Source organism: Schistocerca cancellata, unplaced genomic scaffold (assembly GCF_023864275.1).
Source record: "Schistocerca cancellata isolate TAMUIC-IGC-003103 unplaced genomic scaffold, iqSchCanc2.1 HiC_scaffold_808, whole genome shotgun sequence".
Lineage (NCBI taxonomy): Eukaryota > Metazoa > Arthropoda > Insecta > Orthoptera > Acrididae > Schistocerca > Schistocerca cancellata.
Genome location: NW_026046819.1, coordinates 87,799 through 113,791, shown reverse-complemented (window position 1 = coordinate 113,791; position 25,993 = coordinate 87,799). Strand labels below are relative to the sequence as shown.

The 25,993-nt window shown below is 40.6% G+C and overlaps 1 protein-coding gene across 1 annotated transcript in view; it reads right to left on the bottom strand.

Moving 5' to 3' along the window:
* Positions 1-11,493: 11,493 nt before the first annotated feature.
* LOC126143483 (proteasome subunit beta type-6-like) overlaps positions 11,494-25,993 on the bottom strand; it is a 40,709-nt gene continuing 26,209 nt past the window's right edge. Inside the window, exon 5 of the mRNA XM_049915404.1 lies at positions 11,494-11,735. Coding sequence (XP_049771361.1) covers positions 11,608-11,735 — 128 coding nt within the window. The 3' untranslated portion in view covers positions 11,494-11,607. The remainder of the gene's footprint in view (positions 11,736-25,993) is intronic.

The window sequence follows — 25,993 nt, the reverse complement described above, 5'->3', positions numbered from 1 at the left end:
GTAGAAGCTGACCTCGGGGAAGATCAGTTTGGATTCCGCAGAAATGTTGGAACACGTGAGGCAATACTGACCCTACGACTTGTCTTAGAAGAAACATGAAGGAAAGGCAAACCTGCGTTTCTAGCATTTGTAGACTTAGAGAAAGCTTTTGACAATGTTGACTGGAATACTGTCTTTCAAATTCTGAAGGTGGCAGCGGTAAAATGTAGGGAGAAAAAGACTATTTACAATTTGTACAGAAATCAGATGGCAGTTATAAGAGTCGAGGGGCATGAAAGGGAAGCAGTGGTTGGGAAGGGAGTGAGACAGGGTTGTAGCCTCTCCCCGATATTATTCAATCTGTATATTGAGCAAGCAGTAAAGGAAACAAAAGAAAAATTCGGAGAAGGTATTAAAATCCTCGGAGAAGAAATAAAAACTTTGAGGTTCGCCGATGACATTGTAATTCTGTCAGAGACAGCAAACGACTTGGAAGAGCAGTTGAACGGAATGGACAGTGTCTTGAAAGGAGGATATAAGATGAACATCGACGAAAGGAAAACGAGGATAATGGAATGTAGTCGAATGAAGTCGGGTGATGCTGAGGGAAATTAGGAAATGAGACACTTAAAGTAGTAAAGGAGTTTTGGTATTTAGGGAGCAAAATAACTGACGATGGTCGAAGTAGAGAGGATATAAAATGTAGACTGGCAATGGCAAGGAAAGCGTTTCTCAAGAAGATAAATTTGTTAACATCGAGTATAGATTGAAGTGTCAGGAAGTTGTTTCTGAAAGTATTTGTATGGAGTGTAGCCATGTATGGAAGTGAAACATGGACGATAAATACTTTGGACAAGAAGAGAATAGAAGCTTTCGAAATGTGGTGCTACAGAAGAATGCTGAAGATTAGATGGGTAGATCACATTGAATAGAACTGGAGAGAAGTGAAATTTGTGGCACAACTTGACTGGAAGAAGGGATCGATTGGTAGGACACATTCTGAAGGATTAAGGGATCGCCAGTTTAGTACTGGAGGGAAGGTTGGAGGGTGAAGATCATAGAGGGAGACGAAGAGATGAATACAGCAAGCAGATTCAGAAGGCTGTAGGTTGAAGTACTTACGTGGAGATGAAGAGACTTGCACAGGATAGAATAGCATGGAGAGCTGCATCAAACCAGTCTTCGAACTGAAGGAGAAGAAGACGACGACGACAACATCAACGACAACGACGACGACAACAATATCTGTAGTGTTACATGCCATTTAGGCAATCGACAATTGTTACTCCCTATTTATGACGAGGAAAGTTGATTGTGACAAAATATAAAAGTAGTGTTAGGTAGGGAAAAAGTTGTGAAGTACATACTGTGCACAATTTTCTTTCACAGTCGTGCTGAGGTGAAAGAGAGGTGTGCGGTTCGAGGAATCGGCAAGACGCGACGGCGTACGAATGTCCCGACGTGCTGTGTGCGGCGCCTTTTACTTTCGAAATCTCGGTTTGGCGGTGTCTCCACTGTCGAGGAGAAGATATCCTCTCCGAGAACGTAAAAAAGTAATGAACAGAGAGTGCTCTAAAATGCAATGTCACTTCTTCTCAAGCATTTGAGGGAGATGTTGTATTTAATTTATATTGTATCTGCTCCAGTGAGCAGACAGCCAGTGATGGAATGTTGACATCATTTTGTAATTAGAGTAGATATCATTTTTCCTCCCACCAATAACAGCTGCAAAGGACAAGAGTTGAAGTCTTTCCAGGGCAAAGCACGATTCTACGCAGATACAGCTTTGCAGGACCTTCACATAAAGAAGACAATTAACAGTGGCCGAGTTACATTAAAGGTACATTAACACGATATGTCGGGTGACAGATCAAGTGCGAGTGTTCTGCCTCGGCTCGAAACTCGTAAGAACAGGGTGAAAAAAATTTCACCATTCACCCTGCTGTGATCCACCGTGTCACACACACTGTGAGGTGTCTCACAGCACAGTTCGTGGGCAAAGTGACTCCTGAGGTGTCCCACGTGCAATGCGAGAATTTCCGCCACCACCACACCTCGAGGTAGCAGCCGGAAGACAGCGGGCCGTGGCGAAAAGTGTCTCTAGCCGTTCGCGAACTGTGGTCAGCTCCTCCTGCGTCGGCACGCAGCGTGCACACGTCCCACCCGTTCTGGCGAGACCGACCGAAGAAGTAAACCGAAAAAGTAGATAGAATCACAGACAGGCAACTTGCTACCCTCCCGAAATGTCACTGAAGTCTGCCGATGCCTCGATTGGCTACGTAGCTGCCCACTCAGAAGAAATGAAAAATGCACTACAGGTTGCACGAATTTGCACTTACAGATAAAAACGTGAGCTCTAAGCTCTTAAACAGAAAAACACCCTCGAAATTTAAGAAACATACTACAAGGAAAACACGGGAAAAGATAAGTACGTAACTTGCCACTCTGAAGATATGTATCAGGTGACAGCTGGGGCCTGACTAATTGGAATACTAAACGAACAGATATTTGTTCTAGGAACGAGAGTACACGTTAGTGAAGAAATGCCTAACCGATGGCCCTAAGGAGTCTACGTGTCCTGCAGCTGAAGAGGTGACAGCTGCACACTTTTGATACTGTTTTACTTGTCTGAGTCTTTTAGTGTTGCCGGTTTACAGTACTGTCGGAACTGTGTCTCTCGGTCGTCGGGCACGTACGTACGCTCTGCGCGAGGTGCTCTCGGCACAAAACTCGGAATGCGAAAGGTCGTACAACTTCGACGGTACCCGAACTGCAGTCACAAGTGTCGAAAGGACGTGACGAAAAGAAGTCGGTAATTGAGACGAGGCTGTTATCTGTACTCCAATGTTAATGACTGTACCAGTTGTGATAAACCTTTTGCATTTCTTTTACGTTTTCGTCTTCTTTAAAAGCAAAGAGAAAAGATGAAGCGGTAGCCCATCGTAGAGCCTATGCCTACCATCAGGTATGTTTGATTTTCAGTTGTTAAAAAACGGAGGAGATTTTGTTTGTACCAGTATGAGGAAGGGAGGATTCGCGTTCAGCTAGTGAACGAGTGAGAATCACGCCATTTTTAGCGAGTAATTGCAGACCGCCATTTTGGGGTCGCTACGAATAAGTGAGGAGTACGTTTTTCATATGTGCGCCGTTTAGAAAATACAGTATTGTTTTATTAACAGAAAGGTCGTGTGAGTTGTTATTTCAAATAGTACGATAATTACAAGAACTGAAGCCCACCCGTGTACTTTGGAAAATTACGAAGATCCGATAAGCTTAATAGGAACTCGGTCAAGACTTCAAAGGCGAACACGGCGACCAAACGTAGCATTATAAAGAAGGGTAAGCACAAATCTGCAGCGGAGAAAGAAACTACTTCGCCCTGCAAAATAATATGAACTAATACGAACTTATTTCCAGGTATAGCTCAGCTTATTGTGCTTGTCATTCGTGCCAAAAAATTAATCTAATTAATTCAATACATTTTAAAAAGCCACACATTTCAACATTTTTTTATCGTCTATTCCATTATTTTATTATATTATACAGTGAGTGGTACAGTAGTAGTACAGGAAAGTGAAGGCGAACTCGGGAGGGAAACTAATGTTCCAGGAGAAATAATAGACAACACTTTGCGAATGGCGTTGTAAGTCTGACAGTGTGATGCTCCCACACTTACTAAGTGAGTCTGCGGTGGAAGATACTACTGCTCTACGGATTATCCCTGTGCTCTTCATCAATCGGAACTGGTAACAAACCTACTCTGTCTACTTGTGAAAATCTGAGGAGACAATCTTACGTGAAATGAGGATAATAGTATCACACGTATTGCAATGTTACTTAGTAGGTAGCTCTCCGTCTTCAGGCCACGAGTGGCCCAGCGGGACCTTCCGACCGCCGTGTCATCCTCAGTGGTGGATGTGTATAGGAGGGGCGTGGGGTCAGCACACCGCTCTCCCGGTCCTTATGATGGTTTTCTTGACCGAAGCCGCTACTGTTCGGTCGAGCAGCTCCTCAATTGGCATCACGAGGCTGAGTGCACCCCGAAAAATGGCAACAGCGCATGGCGGATGTTACTTACTATGTGATAAAAATGTGTAAGAAGAAGCACTTATTTGTCAGAAAAACACAACTGTGATTTTATAAGACAAATGCCGCATAATCACTGAAAAGTCAGAGAATCATTACTGGAAAAGAAAAAGTTAAGGTTTACAAACCTTTTCTGTTACCCTTTTTCCGAGATAATCTCTTCTTTTGTCGTAACGAATGTGTGAGCTGTACGAACCTCTCGATTTACGTGAGAAAATGAAACAATATTTTATGTAAACTGATTGATCACTGCACATCAAATCAAGTAGTTCTAATCCGCAGACTTAAAAACATTGATGCCCGCTTTGCCTCCATTATGTCTAGCATCGGAATAACTAGTTAAAGGAGTCGCGACACAATAGAGCTTACAGGGATCACAAGAAACTAAAAAACTTAATTTTCCAATATTTACGACACTGGACTGTGTGAGTATGCCAACTACGAGATCGTCAACAACCTTCTTTGCTTTGTAAAGGTTAACGACCTCATCAGACATAAAATAAGTATTTCTGCAATTCAGGATAAAATTTTATGTTTATAAAGATTCCCAAATAGTTCATCTTGTGCCAAATTGAACAGGATCATCACATTCTTTCTTCTAGTAGCTCAATGGTAGTCAATTGTCAACAGAGTTTCTTACAGGTCCTCTCTGTTAATGCAGAGTTTGACGCGATCCACGTGCCCGGAGGTTCCCTCCCGCGTTGGAATCTGTGTAGCACAGTGAATGAACGGCTACTGTGCTCGGTGAGCTCACAGTAACAGTCCCCGTCAAATATTAACCTAATTTGTATTCAGAATGGAACGTCTCAGTAGCACCTAGTCATCTGCAACATTGGGTATCCTGCTGATTATATTAAAAATTAAAGATAGGACAGTTATTCTTACATTTAGAAATTATAAAGCACGGTACATAAGTAGTTCCTTTCCCCATTTTTACGTGTTAGAAGGTTTGAAACAAATGAATCAATAAATAAAGTAATTTGTGCAAAACTAAAATTTGCATGTAGCTGAGAAAGTCTGAAATTCATCACTTGCCAATTTTATTCTGCTTTACACTTTAATGCTGCATCCATCCCTTGTCTATCTACTTGGCTTTTTTAAATTTTATTTTTACGTGTCTGTGTGTGTAAAATATTTTTATTTAACGTAATGACGTGTACAATACTATTTATTCACATACAGTGCCCTGTAAATTCAGTCACAAAGGACAACCTTCGGTGATATCAGATGGGCCAAGTTGTACATTAAAAGGCCAATACAAAGCTACTTCTGTAACATACACTAACAATAAATTATGACTAGTACAAATCCAGTTCCTCCTCTTCTTCCTGAAGCATTTCTGCTTATGCAGGTCATTAACAGAGCCTCTTTCATTCTTTTTTCTCCCAGTCTTTCATTCACCATTTCCTCCATTGTAATTCCCTTCAGTTCAAATCTTTCTCCAGATGGTCTCCCCATCTTGTTCTCGGTCTTTCGTCTTCTTATACCTCTTTTTTGTGCCATTATTTAATGTGGCCAAACCATTTCAGTCTATTTCTCTCCATAGTTTCTTTTACAGGATTGATACAAAATGCACTCCATATCATTTCGTTCCTTATCCCGTTCCTTCTCGTCTTACCCGGGATCCCCCGTGGATAGTGCACCTCTGTCACTCGTATTCTGCTCAGATCTTTGTCGGAGTCTGAGATTCTGATTTGTAGATTGAAAGTGGTAGATAATACAACTTGTGTGTCACAATGTTTGCTTTCGCAGGTATTTTCCAATCTCATGTCCGATATACAATAATAAAACTCTGACCAATTTTCTATCCTCTCCAAAATTTCACCCTTGATGTTTCCTTTCTTGGTTAGCTACCTTCCTAGATCTACTTCCTTAATAATTTTTCCCACTGATTTTCACTACCTCACTTTCTTTCAAGCTTATTTCTATGTCTGCTTCTTCAGTTATCCTCTGGCACATATTTCTTTTTTTTTCATTTCTGCTCATTGTGTAAACTGCATCTTTGACCATCAGCTGCTTTTACTTTAAACCCAAATCTCAACTGGTTTCAGTCGTGGACCATCTTCAAGGAGAAGGGTTAAAATGATTTAAACCACCACATTACATTTGTTATTACATAAATAATTCGTAGAGCATGCCTTGAATATCTATATGACAGGAATTTTAGAAGCAAACATACTAAGTGTATACATTGTCTATGTGCACTAAACATTACAGTCACGTGGAAATTACAGTCCTGAGTCCAAATATTCTCATAAACTGTAGGTGGTGTGGTTAATGAACCAGTTTCTCACTTTACTTTCGGTATGTGGGGACTTTCAATTTCTTGTCCAATAGTCTGCTAGTAACTTCCTCAAGACACTGGCACCATCCATTATGAACTTTTTCCTGGTGGCAACTTATAAATCATGTGTACAAGTAACTTGCCTACTTGTAGACCAATTAAGTTGGCCCAGAATGCAAACAGTTGATTGCACAATGTTAACCAACTGTCAGAACATGTGATTTAATTTCAATTTGTATGTAACTTTTCACTTTTTTAAGTTTTATAATATCTGATCCTGACTTGCAATAATTTAGGTATATCTGTTGTGTCTATAACTTTTTTTTTCATTCTGGCATAGCCTATTCATGTTGGGCTGTTGGTGTGTAGTGCAAATAATGATTTTAGACCACTTTGAGGTCAATGGTAAATAAAAACTGATGCATCACAAAAGGCTAGACATTGCAATTATTTCTGAACGCCTTTCCTTACCACAGTCACAATGTTCAACATCTGTAGTTCGGATAAAAGTTTTAGTGACTGGTAGAGGTTGAACCCGAGCCACATATTGTGATGATTACAACGTATTTAGTTTCTGTATAGTAGGTGGAAACAATGTCTGTGAATTTCTTAGTGAAATGTGGACTCCAAGCAGTATAGTGATGTACTCGTTAATATTGTAAAAGCTACTTCTTTTTTGCTAATGTGTAACATTGTTAATTTCCTGTCCAAAAAAGTAATCAAGGATGGTATAATAAAGTATTTTTATTGAGCAAATGGTTTTGTTCAAAAATGAAACTGATGAATGGCACAATAACAAACCCAGAATGGAAAGAAGAATAAAAACCTAACTGATGTTCTGCAACATTTCAGAACTAAGTTAGCAAAAGTGACACCTTTTTCAACATACTTTAATCATGTGAAGAATACACAAATGACTGCTCAAAATTAGCTGCTAACTAGTTGCAACACTCATTACCTCCATAATTACTCGAAGAGATGCAGCAATCGGCCTCTTGGGTAGCTTTGTTTTATACAAAGACACATTCTGGCCATTCACACATCAACTGAAGTAGTACCAGCATAGAATTCCTACTGATTGCACTTTGAGTGCTACAGCTACTTTTTGTTCTATAATTAATGGTTCCTTTTTCACACTTCATGTGCGTAGCACAAGAAAGGTGGTTAGAATTCTAACTTCCCCGATCACAAATATGAGCCCATTCAAAAAGGAAGAGATTCCAATCATTTATATCTTCCAAATTACAAAAGGTAGCACCACTGACTTCAACATCCCTGCACAGACAACAGTTTAAAATTTGAACAGCTCAGACAGACTTTCCAATCATGGCTGCATTGGCCCTGTTGCTTTCTTCTTCACGGAGAAAACTGACAGGACTAACCTATCTAGACGAGCTTATTCCCTCGACACGGTTATTCCCTCAACTTAAAGATGATTCAGATGACTTCATATTCATGCAAGATGGCACCCAGCCTAGTTTCTCTGTGCATGTCCGATGTTATCACAATGACACCATTCCAGGATGTTGGCTTGCAATAGGAGCAGCAGCAGCAGCAGCTGAACTTTGTCATTGGTGGCCTCCTAGGTCTCCAGACCTCACACCTTGTACCTTTTATCTGTGGGTTGCATAAAGGATTGCTTCTTTACCCCCGGTCTACCAAATGCTACTGTCATGAGCACGTACCTGTAACGACTGAAGGACTGTGAAACTGAGTCGGCACGGAGGTATTGTATATCCACGATTGTGTGTTCCTATTGAAAACTCAAAAGTTATGCTTTTTGGCGAGTGGTCTCCTTTAATCTGAAAGTATTTACATTCTACGAGAACTTTCCGCAACATTCGTCACATAATGTGGAAGTCAGACGCTCGTCTGCTCTACAGCAGGACAGGCAGCAATCTGTGACACCTGATGACAGATTAAAACACCGGTGCAACCGTACGTGTTTTGCAGTGGAACACACAGTCGAACGTGTGGCCCACAGCGGACTATCTCTCCGCATTCCCGTACAGACCCGACGGTACTGTCAGTTACTGTCACGACGCGCACAGGATTGCCGTAATTAGATTGTGAATCGGCAAAAATGTGTCATTCGCTCGGGTGAACGTCTTATCACGCGTCAGATCGACGTTTGTGTCCACATACACCGTCATCTGTGTGACCGGCTAGTCAAAACGTGCAGCGCTCCACCAATGTGGGCAACTGGTGGCAGTACTGTGCTGTGGGGAACACTCACCCGGTATTACTACCAAGGAATCACAAGCACTGTGACAGCTACAACTACACCATCATTCCAGAGGACCACCTGCATCCTATCCCATTTTATGTCTTTGCCGAGGGTAACTGCCGTGTCGCACAGTCAGAATTGTGCCGGTATTTTGACGTCTAGGCCGCCAAATTCTTCCGATCCGAACACGTCGGGGACACTACGGTGTGTGAGCTCTGCACCCACGAACTGCCGGCCTGTAATTTGTGGGAACTGTACGACGTGTGCACTGACATCCGGTGGCATACACTCTGGAAATCTATCGAGGACTAGCCGAATGTGTGTTGTGCGGGATGGCTGCTGGGTTGCACTCCAACAGTGGATCAGTTCCGCATTATGCAGGGAGTCAAAATGTTTTGGTTCACTGATGGATTTATTCCTGAATGAAATTTGTTACAAAAATATACATTTTTTTAAAAACTAAAACACCCCAGTCCCCAGAATCAACACTAAACAAGAATAATCTTCACAGAGATCTAAACTCACTAACTTTGGTCTGGAAAGGTGTCCACTATTCAGGAACACACATTTTCCCAAGTTGCCTGCAGCCATACAAAGTTTACCACGAGTGAAGTTCAGTTTAAGAGCAGCCTAAAGAATTGATTGGTGACCAACTTCTCCCACTCCAATGACAAATGTTGCAATAGAAGTGTCGGATGTAGACATCAATAGTATCACATAACACGTTATATACAGTCTGACTTCCACACCTCTGCAATGCAGTGATATAACCTGCACAGGTAAGCATTTTAAACTGCTTCCTGTTCGCCAATGCCTGTTGACAATAGCCTAAGAATTATCTGGCACAGTGTTTGATGCAAGTTCTGCTATTAGCTCTAAATGACAATATATCTTAGATTTTTTTTTTATTTACCCCACAGCCACAAAGGCCATTTCACTTTGAACCTGCAGAAGGAACCCCACTAAATAACTTACCTTGCACATACGTACTGTGTATCCCAGGAATGCGAGGCGAGTGCACGACTTGTCAGTGAGCCGAGGATTAATTTACACTCAAATGTACTCTTTTCCTTTTACACATAAATATGGTTAACAGATTGGGCACAGAATAATCTGACATTCATATTTTTTTTTTTTGGAGGGGGGGGGGGTGAGGGGGGAAGTATTAAAGAAATTTGTAATTTAAACTTAACGTTAAACACTTTTTCTATTATTTTCTGAATGCACACCTGGCACATGAAGAGCAGATCTAAATAATTAGATTTGTTTTCTTAATCATTCTACAAATTAAGTTTAAACAGAGGATTTTTTTTTAGTTTATATCACATCTACATTCATATTCAGCAAGCTACCAAAGTGTGTGGCTGAAGGTACTTATTACAACACTGCCATCCTCCCCCTTTTCCCTGTTCTGTACACGAGTAGTGTCTGGGAAGAACTGTCAATCAACCTACATACAAGATCAATTTTCTCGTTGTGCTTATTATATGCAGGACATTTATAAAAGCTTTGTGCTGCCCGACTCCTCTTCAAATATTTGCTCCCAAAATTTAACACCCCTCTGCCTGCCTCAGTAGTGCGTCTAGCACCTCTGTAATTCTCTCACACATACCAATTGATTCTGTGACAAAACTTGTCACACTGCACTTTTTATGATAGTGTTGCAATTAACTGTGAAGTAGCAATACGGCCTGACGAGTAGGAAGCTGCGAGGTTCTGCTCGCTTCTGTCAAGTGGCCCCGTGCCCTACCCCTACACGAGGCATTCCCACACAGGGAATTTGCCACCAGACTCATCAGAGGCCTTGTCGAGTGAGTGTACGTTCTGCAGGTAATTTAAATCACACACTGACCTGTGACTTGAGTTATTTCCTGTATACTGACTATGACATTTTATACATCCTTTCTAAATAACAATAATTGTCTGCTGTATGAAGTTTCAGATCCATATCTTAAATATTGTCCAAGACATTTAAAAAAACAACACACACACACACACACACACACACACACACACACACACACACACACTAAGACATACATCTTTCACCTTCCCATCAAAAGGAACAACCAACAATATGTTGTAAATACATCAAAAGTGGCTAAAAATAATTACTTCATTACCAAACATCCAATCTTTTCTTCATAACAGTCAAAATTCTGTAATGTTTCAGTTTCTCAACAGTAATTACTATCATCAGTTATTTAATTTGTTATGCTGCAGAGCGAGTGAGGGAGTGAACACAGCACGTACGTTACCTGCCGGTCTCCAAATTTCTTTGCAATTATACACGAGTGTGTGCATTATCTCGTGTAACGTATCATCGAGTGTCGTACGTGGTTCGGATACTTAATGTAAAGCAGTCAGTTTTTAGATTCTACAAACACTTTATAATTCTCTCATTAAGACAACAAAACATGGGATTACTGATTATTTTCCATTTTTGTATTCAGAAAATACGAAGAGTGTAGAATGATTAACGTACATTCAGAGTTGGGGGATCAGTCACCGAGGGAAATTGCAATGCTCCGTGTGAAAAGCTGTACAGCAGTTACGGTGAGGTTCCCCTGGCACATCCTCGATATCGTGGCAAATGTAAGGAATGAGAAGTACATCCAATCTGAACGTGCCGAGACACTTCTTATTACTCGCATCAGATTAGGCACTCGAGTTTCCGACAGGCACAATCTGCAATCCATGACGGACTGGCACTCTGTCCTACTTTATCATCAATTTGACGAACAGAGTACGCACACTGTCTAAACTTCTGAAAACAGTTTTAATTCAATAATTATGTCAGGGGCAAAAAATATTACAGAAATTGACAGGATCACGGCTACAGCAACAGTAAATTCCTGCTACAGCAGTAAACTGACAACAGTTTGGGTTGTACACTTCAATGCTGTGTAAGACTGGGTGAGAGGAAAGTAACTTTATTGATCAACTGTCACAATAGGAGCCCGAGGCCCCGGGAAACTCCGGTACACAGATTGCAGTACAACAAGGGAGAGCAGAGCGCAGTAGAGCCGCCTCAGTCCTCGTAGAAGCGCGGCAGCTCGCCGGCCAGCACCGTGTGCCGCTCCACGCCCGACTCTCCGATGGCCGCCAGCCGCACCACGCCACCACTCGATCCGTCTCGCATCATGGCCAGTGTCAGGGCTGTGACAAAAGAAAAGCAAAATGCTGCAGGGGGACACAAACAGAACAAGTGACAAAAGCAAAAAAATTTAGAATATCATTGTTTACTGAATAACTTTGTTAATGACAATATTTTTGCAATAAAACCACTCTGAGAAAAAGAATAGTTGATTTCTAAGCCTACACTGCTATTACGGATTTTGAATGGAGTTCGATTGAAATAAATTAGGGCAATAACTAATGACAGTGATTAAACACCGTTCCTGAGAAGAACAATCGACAGCTTATACTGTTAAACAAAAATGATTATGAATACGGTATAGTGAAGGACAGATGAAAAAGTCAGTGAAGGAGTGAGACAGGCATGTTCTTCTTCACCTACTGGAAAACATTTATATTGACAATTTCTTTAAAAAATTGTCGATATCATTATTGCTTGCAGTGGATAGATAAGTAATCCAGGCAATTAAATGTGAGCCCCAGTTAGGTGTATATTGGCAAATCTAAGTATGTAAGGAATACTATCAAACTTTGATTACATTATGCATAAATTATGAAATGACAAAGTAAATACCCAATACAGACCACAATTGTAATTAACAAAATAATTCAACAAGTGGCATTTTAAGTAACTGGTCTCCAGCAAAAGTTAGTTATCGTACACCCAAAAACTGCATAAACTTTGACCAATACGTGGAACAATAAAGAGAGCAGTTATGTGCAGAACATGGAAAGCTACGAAAGCACAATTTTACTAGGCTCTGGAACGCCATCGCTATTCTACAGAAGTGAGAGCTGGAAATAAAAATAAAAATGGCAGCAAGATACAAGCAGCAAAGATTAGGTGGTTGAGGAGAGTTGAGGGCTGCTCAAAAGAAAAATTAAATTATCCAGAATGAGGACGTAACAAGCACTATTGAAGAAGTAATGAATACAGACACACATGCAAAAAATGTGGGTAAAATGCGGGGCAAAAGGTTACCCAACTAAATCCTGAACTACAACCCAAATAGGAGAGAGACCCTGAAGCATAGCACGTTGGCACTATTCCGAATGCTGCTATACCATGCCTATTGAACACCTAACTATTCTTCCTTTATATTTCAACTGTCTGGCTAAACTTACTGTGTGTATATTGAGTGTTTCTGAACTCTACTGCACGACTTCAAGAATGGATTCTTGATACAACAAGAACAAAAGAAGTCTAGTAAATGTGAGCTCTAAAATGCATACTTCAAGAGGTATGAGAACTACTTTGCTGCTGTGAAACATCTCTTCTACCAAAAGATGGGCAAGTACTCTTAGCCCTTAAAGGTATGCTCTTTAGTGGCCTTTTTCCTTATTTTGGTCCGTACTCTCAAAATATAGTAAGGAAAGTGCTTGCAGTGAATGAGGTTTGTTTCACAAAGAACTGCTCATATACTTAAGGTATGCATTTTCGAGTCCATGTTTACTACACTTTTTCTTCTACCTGTTACACGAGGAATATGTTCCTGAAGTTTTGCCACAGTTTTGAAACACCCTGCATTACGTGCACTCTAAATTGTTGAAATACCGTATGTAAAATATTTCTCATTAATTTATTATTCAAGTGGTAGTTTTCAATCCATCAAGTACAGTGGTATATTTAATTTTCCTGGAAACCATGTTAATGAAGAGTAACTGATAATTGAAATTACGACTACAGCCTTTAATGGAGAAATTTAAGGGAGCTATTCGAGTTTTGACGAGTTGACACTGCCACTTAAAGCTCTGGGACCGTTCTTTATAGTAACCTTTTTCCGTTTTCCGAAAACTAACTTAAAGGCTATCTTTAATTTCAAGTTGGTCACATCCAAATTGCCTTTTGCCAATTGAGCCACTGCACTTGTTAGATTCCAGTATTTAAAGTTACACATTTATTAAACTAAATTTTCTGGACCTAAAGATACCCTTCATTATTCAGTTAAGTCACTAAGAATTTATGAAAATTCACTTAATTCCAAATATGACAACTTTACTTGTAAATCTATTTCACAGCAGAGGCATAAAAATAGTTCTGCAATTTCTTTTTTACTTGCTTAACCAACCACATTTTAATTAAACCAAGTTTTTGTTGAAACCTATAGTGCATCTGCTCCAGTGAATTTTCAACCTCAGTTTTATAAACAAATATGGAATTTCAAAAACCATAAAATACTTGTACACATTCTCTGTATACTTTGCACCTCCCAAAAATCTCAAGTCTGTGTTGAGCTACTGAAGCAAGTCATCACATAGTTACAAGTGTCAATATACATGCAAAGCAATAAGAGACTGTGTCAATTACATTATTCTAGAATGCATAAAACCTTACAGCAATTCTATTAACTTCCACTGATGAATGTGATCAACAAATTACAGGTTGTTATATTTACAACAGGCTGATGGGAATAAAGGACACTTACTGACTGAAGGGTGAACCGGCAGATGCCCAATGTCTATTCCCCTTATCGGTCTTCCTTCTCAGTTCCCGACTGCACTATTCATTTCATTACTCTTCCTTGTAATCCATCTAGTCCTCACTCTGTCCTGTCATCTCCAGTCTGAAGCAGACTCTATGCTCCTGTGCTGCCACTTTTCCTGAAGTGGAGTTACAGTGAGCAACTCTCTCATTATTTTAAAAATTAAAAAGTATCAGCTCGTCAATCGTCATGTCGCTTCACAAAAATTGAAAGACTGCTTACGGTCCCTTCTTCCTGCTCCACCTCCTCAGGCATCTTCAATCCTAATTAGTCTTCTGTGCTGAACACGGGAACAGTCACCGTACTGAATCGTCGACAAAAATATTAAAACACCGTTTAGTGTCAAATTATTGACTGAGGAATCGAAGAGTGTTCTTTAGCAGATCTGATTCGACTTTCTTCAGATAGTCCCTTTGCAGTGGTACAAAAACCAAGATTTTGTCAACGTGCTACATCTACTCACAAGTATTACAGTGAAAGTTTTAAAAAATTTGTGTGGCAGAGGGGGACTACGAAAAGAGATACTATAGAGTAACAGGAATAGCTGAGACAAAACGAAATTCTCTCTTCACATCTGCTGTGTTCTCTGGCTTTGCAGACTGTACTGCCAGACTAACACAGTGACAATCCACAGTAATACAGTTCTTGGGTACTCTGTTACTCGTGAACAAGATTTCTGAGATTAAAAAGGAAAGATTTTTATTCAAGGGCACCAAATTACCCACACCACTTTCCCCACAGGATCAGTATCGTGCAGAACTTTTTGTTTTTATGCAACAGAACAACACGGCTGAGTACGAATGCAGTAGGAGAGTAGCATCCCTCTCACCTTATGCAGTAGATAAGCCACACGTGTGAGTCTTGAACGTTATCTGCGTGCATATGTCAATAAAGATGCTGATGTACACGCAATCCGAGACTTTTCTCCAATTTATTTTCCTGTTTAGGCACATTTAAATTAAATACAATGCTTTCTCTTTTGCTATTACGAATTAGCCTGAAAGCCGGAGGTACACCTGTCTACTGCCACTGCTACATTCAGTCACAACACACACAGATGGGTATTCGTCTAAGAGCGAGGCAACTACTCTGGAATTCACACTAAAGTGACGGGCAGAGGATTCGTCGAAACACTTTCACATTCTTTCTCGGCAGTCCCACTCTCTAACAGTGAGTGGGAAAAATGGACACTTTAATCATTCTGCGCATTCTAAAATGATCATTTCTCCCTACGTAGGTGGGTTCGACAAAATATTTTGACATTCGAACATCGGAGATTGAAATATCACGAAAAGATCTCACTGCAACACCTTCGGTTTAACATTTGCCCCCTAAATCGCATATCGTGACAACACAATACGAGCTGCCTATTTTCAACTTTTTTGTCCTCTGTCAATCCCATACGCAAGGAGCCCGTACCACACAGCGACACAGAAAATGATTCAGAGGTCAGTATTGCGCAGGTTTTGAAGAGGATCTGAATCTGAACTTTTTTTACGGCTACTTAGAGTCACCATTTGTCTTGCAAATACTAAAGATACTTCACAGCGCAGCTCTCGACCGTTGCCTGCAAACTATAGTACGGGCACCCTCACCTGTTGCATCTCCTGAGCGTTCTGTGAGTAAAAATAGAGTGCTGGTTTGCCTTTCCCACTACATTCTCTATGTGACTGTTCCAATTTAAGTTGTAATTCCTAAGTATTTAACTGAACTGACGGCCTTTTGGTTTGTGCGACATATTGCAACCAAAATTTAGCAGGACTCCTTTTAGTACTCGTTGGATGACCTCAGACACTTCATTATTCAGGGTCAATTGCTACTTGTCACACCGCACAAATATCTTGTCCAAATCATTTTGCAATCAGCTTCGATCTTCTGGTGACTTTACTAGACAATAAACGACAGCATCACCTGCAAAAAATCTAATATGGCTGCTCAGATTGTCACCAAAATCTTTCACACAGATCGGGAACAGCAGAGATCCGGAACACTTCCTGGGGGAACACCAGATATCACTTCGGTTATACTTTATGACTGTGTCAACTACTACAAACTGTGCCCTATCCAATAAGAAATCACAAATCCAGTGGCTCGACTGAGGTGGTAGTCCACAGGCACACTATTTAGTTAGATGCCTCTTGAGCGGAACAGTGTTTAAAGCCATTTGAAAATCCAGAAACACAGAATCGACTCGAGATCCCTTGTCGAGGGGACACACTACTTTGTGAGTACAAACAGCTACTTGTGTATCACAAGAGTGATATTTTCTGAAACTCTGCTGACAGTTTTTCAATAGATCATTTTTCTAGAGGTAATTCATAACATTCATTCAAACACAATATACGTTCCAAAACCGTGCCGCAAATCGAAGTTAGTGATACAGTTTTGTAATACATTGGATTACTCCTACTTTATTTCTTGAGCAATGATGTAATCTGTACAACTTTCCAGTCTTCAGGTACGGTTCTTTCATTTAATGAGAAGTTTTACGCGATAGCTACATAGAGATCTATTATATCTGCATACTACGAAAGGAATCTAATTGGGACACAATATGGACTCAAGAATTTGCCTTTATTAAGTGATTTAGCCACTTTGCTACACCGAGGATATCTACTACTCAGTTGCTCACATTTGCAGTAGTTTGGTATCATAATTCTGGAATATTTACTTTGGCTTCTTTGATGAAGGAATTTTGCAAAAACAGTATTGCAAAACTCCCCTTTAGTGCCACTGTCACCAGTAACATTACCACCACTACCACGTTGTGAAGGCATCACTGTCTCTCGCCAACGGTGTACTTTACATAAAACCGGAATCTCTCCGGATTTCCCGCCAGATTTTGAAACTTCCATTGTGGACACTATTAAAAAGCATCTTTCATTAAAATCTAGGCTAAATTTCGAGCTTCAGTAAAATATCACCAATCTTTGAAATTTTGTGTTCATTTAAATTTGACATACTTTTCTATTGCTTCTGCAACAGTGTTCTGACCTGCTTCGTATACTGTGGTATAGTCCCAAGATCGCAGTGCCACACCAAAGTTGGCAACTTGCATCAATACCACAGGGGTTAGGTATGTGGCACTGCACTCTGTAACAATGAATGGGGAGCCCTAACGAAGCCAGGCCTCTCTCACAGCCCCGCACAGTTCGCGATCTCCGATGAAGCAGTAGACGTCATCTGGTTAGAACACCAGTGCTATTCTAGTCTCACAGGGTGTATACATGGACAAGAAAAAAAATTGTATTTTTATCTGGGATATTCTGGAAAAATCTGGGCATTTTTTAAAGTATATACTATACTCCGGGAGAAAGTACATTTTTATGTATTTAGTGACAATATATTTTCCCTCAGAACTGTAGAAGATATCAATCCTTAGAATGGTAAAGGTTTTATACACAGGTGAAAAACTTTCCAGCACTCCCAGAAGAAGAAGAAGACGAAGAAAAAGAAGATATCTTTAATGTGTGGAAGCACTACGAAAGTAAAAATATGAATTCACAGTAGTTTTGGAACACAGAACAGTTAAATATAAGAAGTATGATGCCCATGCTATGATACAGAAACAGACCATAGTAGTGCTCCAAATGTTCTGGCAGTGAACTTCGAATTCGGGAAAATATGGAGCAGTAATATATATTCTTGCTAGGTACGTATTCTTTGGTAGATGATATTTTTCCATCAAGAAAAGCTAAACTTTCGCATATACTGATCGTCAAAATTTTTTTGTTGTTTTTCCGAGCGTCTGGTTTGACAGGATCCTAAGAGCACAGCTTAAATTTCAGCAGCTGAATATTTCTGACAAGCACAGTTGTAAATTTCACTGCTGAGCACCAAACATTTCAAGGCTTATCTAGCTTAATACATGTTCCATTGAGCAATTTGACTTTTCCAAAGAAAAGGCGATTACATGTGAAATTACTCTAGACCTAGCATTTTTGTTTTAAGGATAATTATACTTTTTGCCATCATTTTGCATAATTTGTAATCTGTGAAAGAACTAAAATAAATATGAAAAACTAACCTCGAATATTGGTCTTTTTTAGAATGTGTTACCCTTTATGTTATATCAAATGCAAATGTGCCAGTAAAATTTTAAATGATTGCAGAAATGGCCGGTCTTCCGGGTCTGAAATTTTTCTACGTGGCTGGTTCTCAAAGAGTTAAGTTTTAGAAGAGTTGAACGCTCCACGATTTAAGAAAGTCATCAAACATTCTCACATGTAACATAATTCATCTCGTGTAAAAGGAAACTAACTTTGAAAGTAACTTCTCAAAACACCATTTGCAGTATGTTCCCACTAAATGTTAAAAACGATAACAGTGGTGCCGTCACACGCATCAAAAGCAGTCTGCTGTTATGAACTATTGAAGAGTCTTCGTATGAAAGACTTTGACTCATTTTGCTGTCAGCAGACACTTGTATGTGCACTGTGTTCTGTTTCTGAATATGGCCCACTTTCTTTGCATCTTATGTTTTGTTTTCTAGTTTGTTTATTCTGCAGTAGCAGCCACAGTCAGATTCTTTGTTAGAGTATCAGTTCTTACCAGCCAAAATGACAGAAATTTAACTGAAAACAGAGTCCATAAAAAATTTCCAGATTCTTAAAACAATTCTCAGGCATTTCTCAATTTTCTCCTGAATGAAAATATTCCCGGGTTTTTCCCATATTTTCTGGTGCTTGTACACCATGGTCTCAGGTGAAGCTGCAATTTTGTACATGTTAAACTTTTACTTCAAGGGAACAATTTGTAACAGTGTGCATCATCAAGTGATGCTTTACTGTTAAAGGACAGCTGCCAATATTAACTCATTTCTGTGGGAATGTATTGTATAAAGTACCTCTTTCTATTTTTTTTGTAATAAAGTGAACTAATGGTGTCATATTTTAGTTCGATCAGACATCTCCCAGAGCAATCAAAGAACCCACAGTTACGAATGGATAATTGTAGTTTCTTCAGCTCATAAGATATCATGGGAGAGGGGGGTCAGTTCCCCCTCTCATTTTTTTTTTATATAACTTTCTACATTGCTGTCAATCTCTCTCATTGAATTTTAGCCACATCGGCCCTACAGTTACACAGTTCTGAAGGAATGGCGGCCGTCTCTTAGAAAGGCATCAAGTGATTTTAACTGCCTTTTTGAAATAGATATATTGTGTGTTTATTTTTGGTGTGTTTGGAAGTTATGGTATTCAATCTCTCTACAGAAAACCTGTATGTCATGACGCTCCCTATTTGCCTGGGATTATTTGTCGGTAAGAGGTCAAGTATGTTTTTGCAATTATTTACACTCCGAGTGGGCTCCTGAACCAATTGTTGGTCATGGAGTTAAAGGTACCAAACTGCAAGCTCATCAGTCCCTACAAAAGGCAAATCCTGGGAAGCACGACTGTAAGCAAGATACAATAAGACGGAGAGAAAATCGAGAAGTAGGAAGGGACAGAGGGGGGTGAAGGGAGGGGGAGGGGGGGGCGGCAGTAAGGCAGGCAAGCTCTTCTGCCAAGAATGCAGCTGGAGATCCTCAGAGCACGGTACATTGTGGGTGAGGCACTTTACCATTCGTTACCCAAAAGGAAATGAGCAACACAGACAAGATGATAAAACCTTAGAAAAAATAAAAGATTAAAAATAGCAAACATAAAAGCACAAGGGGAATAAAAAGGTGGGAGGGGTAGGAGCCAGGCCGGGCCACCACGGGATCAGCAGGTCAGGGCAGGCGAGGGGTGCCCCTCCGACCCCTCGGGCAGTCGGCGAGGCTGAAGTGCCCGCAAGTAGCGTATCGGAGAAGGTCGAGAGATTGCCACAAAGCGGCCAAATTTGGGCAATCTAGTAGGGTGTCTGCCACTGTTAGACGGGCCCCGCATCGGCAGTAAGCAGGGTCCTCACGTCGGAGAACGTGGCCCCGGGTTAGCCGAGTGTGGCCGATGCGTAGCCGACAGAGGACAGTGGGTTCCCTGCGAGAAGAGCGAAGCTGTGGTCTCCTTTACTGCCCTCTGTTTGGGGAGCCCAGGGCAAAACACTCCGACTTCCGGACAACTGACAGTGTAGAGTTGACTGAGGCTCCATTTCTGGGACCCCATTTCAAAATTGCCATCCCGATAGCCGACTTTGCCGAGCAGTCGGCACGTTCGCTTCCCGTGATCTCGACACGTCCAGGGGTCGAAACAAAGGTGACCGACCGTATAGCTTTACAGAAGAAGAATAACGGGTGATGAGGGTAGCACTGGTCTATAGCCTGAAAGCTGCTCAAGGAATTGCAGCAGATCGAAAGCATCTCGCCGGTGCAAAAGCGAGCACGACTAAGTGCTCATTTGATGGCTTCCAACTCACCAGTGAAGACACTGCATCCATTCAAAGTTCACTGTGTGTTGCACCTGTGTGCACGCAAAACCTGTCCGTCCTCCGACCGTTGAGAAGTCTGTGTGTACCACTTCCTAACCTGGAAATGCGTCGAGGACAGCCAGGAACTGGTGGCGAACACCACAGGATGAAACGAATATATTAGTCCTCAGTCCAAATGCCGAATTGACACAGGTACAAGGTCGGGGTGTACGCCACGCTCCCTGTCGACAGGCGACAGTGGGAAAAGTTGGGGTTCAGAGCAGACATTTTAGTCAAACTGCAATTGAGACCCCAGTGCTAGGTTCTGTTGTGGGAAGTGTACCCCCTTCGCTTAAGTGGGCGAAGATAAGAAAGCCACATCTGGGCATCAAACACCAGTGCCGAAAAGTGGCAAGTAGCTACTACCGTATTTACTCGAATCTAAGCCGCACTCGAATCTAAGCTGCACCTGAAATTTGAGACTTGAAATTCAAGGGGAGAGAAAAGTTTTAAGCCGCACCTCCAAATCGAAACAAAGTTGGTCTATTGTAATATGAGAGAGAATTTAGGTAGAATATATGACGATACAGCTACAGTAGTTTGGTTCGAGTCATATGCTTAGCAGTTAAGCTTTACCAGGTAGCCATTGCTATGCGTCAGGCGTGCTTCGTCTGGTTTGAATCTGTTGCTTATTTTTCTTTGATCTGGTCAGTGCCGATCTCTTTGTTATAGGTGTTTACGTCACTCTAGGCTGAAAATGCATTATTGTACTGTGTTATGCATTGTTTGTCGCATTCTGTAAGTGTTTACGACCTGTCGCCGCTCACGGCATGGCTTGCTTTTGTGCGCGCTACCGCCGCTTCCAATAAAAAAAAGAGGGAGGAATCGTCTCATTAGCGAAACAATGGCAAGAGACTGCTATTTGTTGTTACTTACACTGCTGCTTTCTTTTCTAATGATCAACAAGAACCAAATAATAGACTGCGTATGATAGATGTTCTGAACGAGTTTATCTAAAATTTTTCTCCGTTTGAAAATCTTTGCAGACGCCTCTTTTGTACATTACATTCTGCACAGAAATTAGAGTCACCTTAGATTTAAAAATCTAGTTAATTGCCGTGCTTCATTTCTGATTGTATCACTATTAGGCATAAGAATAATACGAATATAAACATGACATGATACGTATATTCTTCTGCATTTGCTGCTGTCTCACACTAGTTTCGTAGGTTACTTGGCAGATAGGATTTAAATGAGATAGCAGCAAACACGAAAGAATACATGGCAAAATGTTTATATTTGTATTATTCTTACGTTTAAGAGAATACTGCATGTGATTCGCAATTCATAAAAGTTCCTATTAGCAACCATCTCTTCTCACAGGAACATAGAGTTGGTCATATTGACAAACATCCCAAACAGTCCTGCCAGTCGGATTTTCGTAGTACACTGAAAGGCTGCTACATTCGAAGATGAACAATACGGAATTTGTATTTACTTCGTTGGATAATGTATGAAAATGCAGTGGTCGAAACTCGGGGCGGAGAAAAAAAGCTCGTCTTGCACCTTTTTTTTAAAAAAAAATTTATTTACTGACACAGAGGTTTTGGCACCAGTATTTATCTTTGTGCCTGCAAAGCATGCCTGTGTAGCACTACATATATTCGACGGCAGAAGTTAGTTGTGGCGGCACCTACCAACATTTTTCAGAACTTCCACTTACTTTGCACTCGATTCTAAGCCACAGGCGGTTTTTTGGATTACAAAAACCAGAAAAAATAGTGCGGCTTAGATTCGAGTAAATACGGTACATTGGATAATTAGTCGTCGAGGTACTCCTTTTCCTCCTGCCACCACTTGGTGAGTAGATTTTTTTATCTATCCATTTACATTATATTGTATATTGTCAATAATTGATTATTTTCGTTGGTATGATGAACGTAGCTTCTAGTGTCTACACCAGTGACAGTATCTTCATCACGTTTGTGATATTTTTTTGTTTTGTTTTAATTTCAATTCCAGCTTACTACTATAAGCCAGTACTACAGAAAGATTCATAAATCTCACAATCATATCTGTAAATAAGTTATTTAGCATGCTATGAAGTCTGAATTACTGTGTCTTCTCTCTGAAGGAATGCATTTGTTCAGGTAAAACGCAGAAGGGTATTGCACCAGAAAAGAAAATATAGCTCAGTTACTGGCTCATTTAGAATAGGGCGCACTCTAGATAAGTGAGGGTTTTTTACATTTTTTTAAGCTTCCTCATTGAAAAATTTTGAAAGCGGTGCCACTGTTCTATTATTGTTTCTATTGATTGAAGCAAGAGTGTTATCCTGAACAAAATGACTTCAGTATCTTATTGGTTTTAGCGCCATGTATATTTGACAAAGTTTGAAATTAGATTGTTTTTTTGAACTTGTCCATTAGAAATTCTTCAGCTTCTTTTCGTGAAGCTAAATGAAGCAGGTGGCAGGAATAAGACTGAATTCTTATGTGTGGTTGGACTTTTTTTTTTTTTAAAAAAAAAGGTCGACTTCTTTCATTTGTCCCACCACCATTATATCTGTATTATCACCTGCTTCACCAGGGAATTCATTTTATTAGCAGTTCGCTACTCAAGAGATTAAAAATTCCTTCTCCAGTATTTAAACTTTACTCCAGCAACAATAGTATTGTAGACTGCATCTTTCCCCGTTTAACATCAAAGTAACAACAATTGGATACAGTTTCACATCTTTAATGCCTGTGCTGCCATCGGTTGCAAGAGGAAAGGGGTTTATTTTCTTGTAAGTATTATACTACATCATTCTATGTTCCCGATGACAAAGAATTTAGAACTGCATTTGTTTTAGTTCTTCCACAACTGTATTTTTTAGCAATCTGGATCAGGAAACTTTTTTGAACAGTTGTGGAGTATGATATACATTGGAAATTGGCAGGCCACAACAATAAATGAACTAGAAAGCATTTCAGCATTGGTGACAAAGTCTTCCCCGTCAGGTTATGTTCCAAATGACAGTGACGCATTTGAAGACTTAACGTTTATAGGCCAACATGTACTTTTAGACAGAACACAGTAATCATCATGACTGGCATGCTTTATAGAAATGTCTCATGAAAATGCTGTACAAAACACACGTCGATCTGATTTCTTTGATTTTTATCAAACATGGCCATTCTTAGGTATACTGTTTCCGAAATTTCTGTCCAGCTCCATATTTCTTCATTACATTGCCATTACACTTTGGTGTTCCACAAATTACTGTCCAAAGTCTGTGCAGCATTTATCTCACTTTCAGTTGGTATATCTTTCACACTGTTTAACTTTGCATTATTTTTTTTGTCAGGCTTTTCTTTAGGGACACTTAACGGCTGCTGAAGAAACAGGAGTCCAATTCCTCGCATTTTTAACAAACGACTAAATCTTTCCTTAGCTGCTAACACATTGTTTTTGAATTCTAAATGGACAAATATTACCACCGAACACAATGTAAAAATTACCGAAAATATCAGTGGTCTACACACAATGCCCACAATGGAATCCTGGCGTATTTCCGTGCATGTCCACTAGACGGAAATACCCTGATCACTGGAAATACTGTGTGAAACTCTAAAGGGCCCGATTTTTTGTAGAGTCACTCATTCGAATTAAAAATTTCAGAGAACTTGGGACTCTCTATTAAGTAACTGTTTTTGTTATTTATTACATAATTTTTGTTCTCTTATGTAACAATCCGTGAACTACGTTCTGGATGCATGTGCACATTATCACCGCTTAGTAGTCGCACGCAGATTCACAGTCTGTTACAACATCTGCACGAGGATGACGTGTCAACCAATTTTCTTAGTTTCACCACTAGCTGGCTATCACACTACACTTTTGCATCATTTGTAGACAGGTTTACTACATTTACTCTGCAAAGAAACCATTACAATCTATAAAACATTGAACTAATTATGTCAACTTCTGTAATTTTTTATTACCTCTCCTTAACTTTGAAATGAATGTGATAATCTGTAATAGAATGAGATTTTCACTCTGCAGCGGAGTGTGCGCTGATATGAAACTTCCTGGCAGATTAAAACTGTGTGCCCGACCGAGACTCGAACTCGGGACCTGTGCCTTTCGCGGGCAAGTGCTCTACCATCTGAGCTACTGAGAGCTTCTGTAAAGTTTGGAAGGTAGGAGACGAGATACTGGCAGAAGTAAAGCTGTGAGTACCGGGTACGAGTCGTGCTTGGGTAGCTCAGACGGTAGAGCAATTGTCCGCGAAAGGCAGAGGTCCCGAGTTCAAGTCTCGGTCGGGCACACAGTTTTAATCTGCCACGAAGTTTCAATCTGTAACAGTTGGCAGCTACAAACCAAGTATCGGGGGGGAGTACCTCTCTGCTCGTTGCTCAGCCCGACATTCTTCCCACGGCACAGCCAGGGAAGGAAAGCTACTGGTGGCGAAGAGACTGCTGGGGCCACGTGACCATCAGCAGGAGAAAGCTCCACCCACTCCATACATAAGTCACCCTCTACTGTGTCGCTGAACGGAGGCTCTCCCCACACGCGCCACCCAGCCTCGGCAACGGCTAGTACAATTTTGGATTACATTTTATCCCCATCACTCATGTATTTTCACCAACATATCGATGGCAGATTGAAGGCACCACCGAGTATAATTGTGTGAGTGAGCTTTCCATTTGAAATGAGATTCAAGTCTTATTTGAACCGTTAAGCAACTGTGTAAAAGAAACCAAATATTTATTTTGGTTGGATTCTTATGAAAGCCAGTTCTACCGCGGTGCCAGGGATGGCCGAGTGTTAGTTATGAGGCGGCCACTGTGAGCACCTACAACCGAGCTGTCTGCAGCCTAGGTGCACTAGACCTCCACTTCGGTATGCCATTTCTTATGACAGCAGGAGCACTCTCGTCATGATGCTACGCACCCTGACTGGTGTTGTACTGTCATTCGTGAACAGCATTCCAACAGGATAATGCTCGCCCACATACCAATCTTGTAATCTAAAATGCTCTACAGAGCAAATACCACACAATGCATGCATGTTGTCAGTGCATTCAACCCATACTGACTACTACTGTTTCTCCTAAGATATAGACTACAGCTAACGGCAACCACCAACAGTTATGCACCCCTTCTGCACAACATTACTCTTTTGCAAAAAAATTCAGCTGAACAAATCTCTGGCTTTATCCAGCTTTCAGTACCTACAATGACTTCTGCTTCAGTGATTTCTTTTAGCACCTGGAGCTCTGTTCTTTTCCAATAGAACTACAACTACTGACTATTACAATGCTTATCTCGGCAATTAATGTGGTGTTGCCTACACACAATACAATCTCACGAGTCATTCTGGAAGGCAGATTATACACACAATGATCATCAGAAAGTGTCCAAGAACAGAGCCCTGAAGAACTTCTTTTGTAACAGGAACAGGATCTGATCTATGGTTATTTAC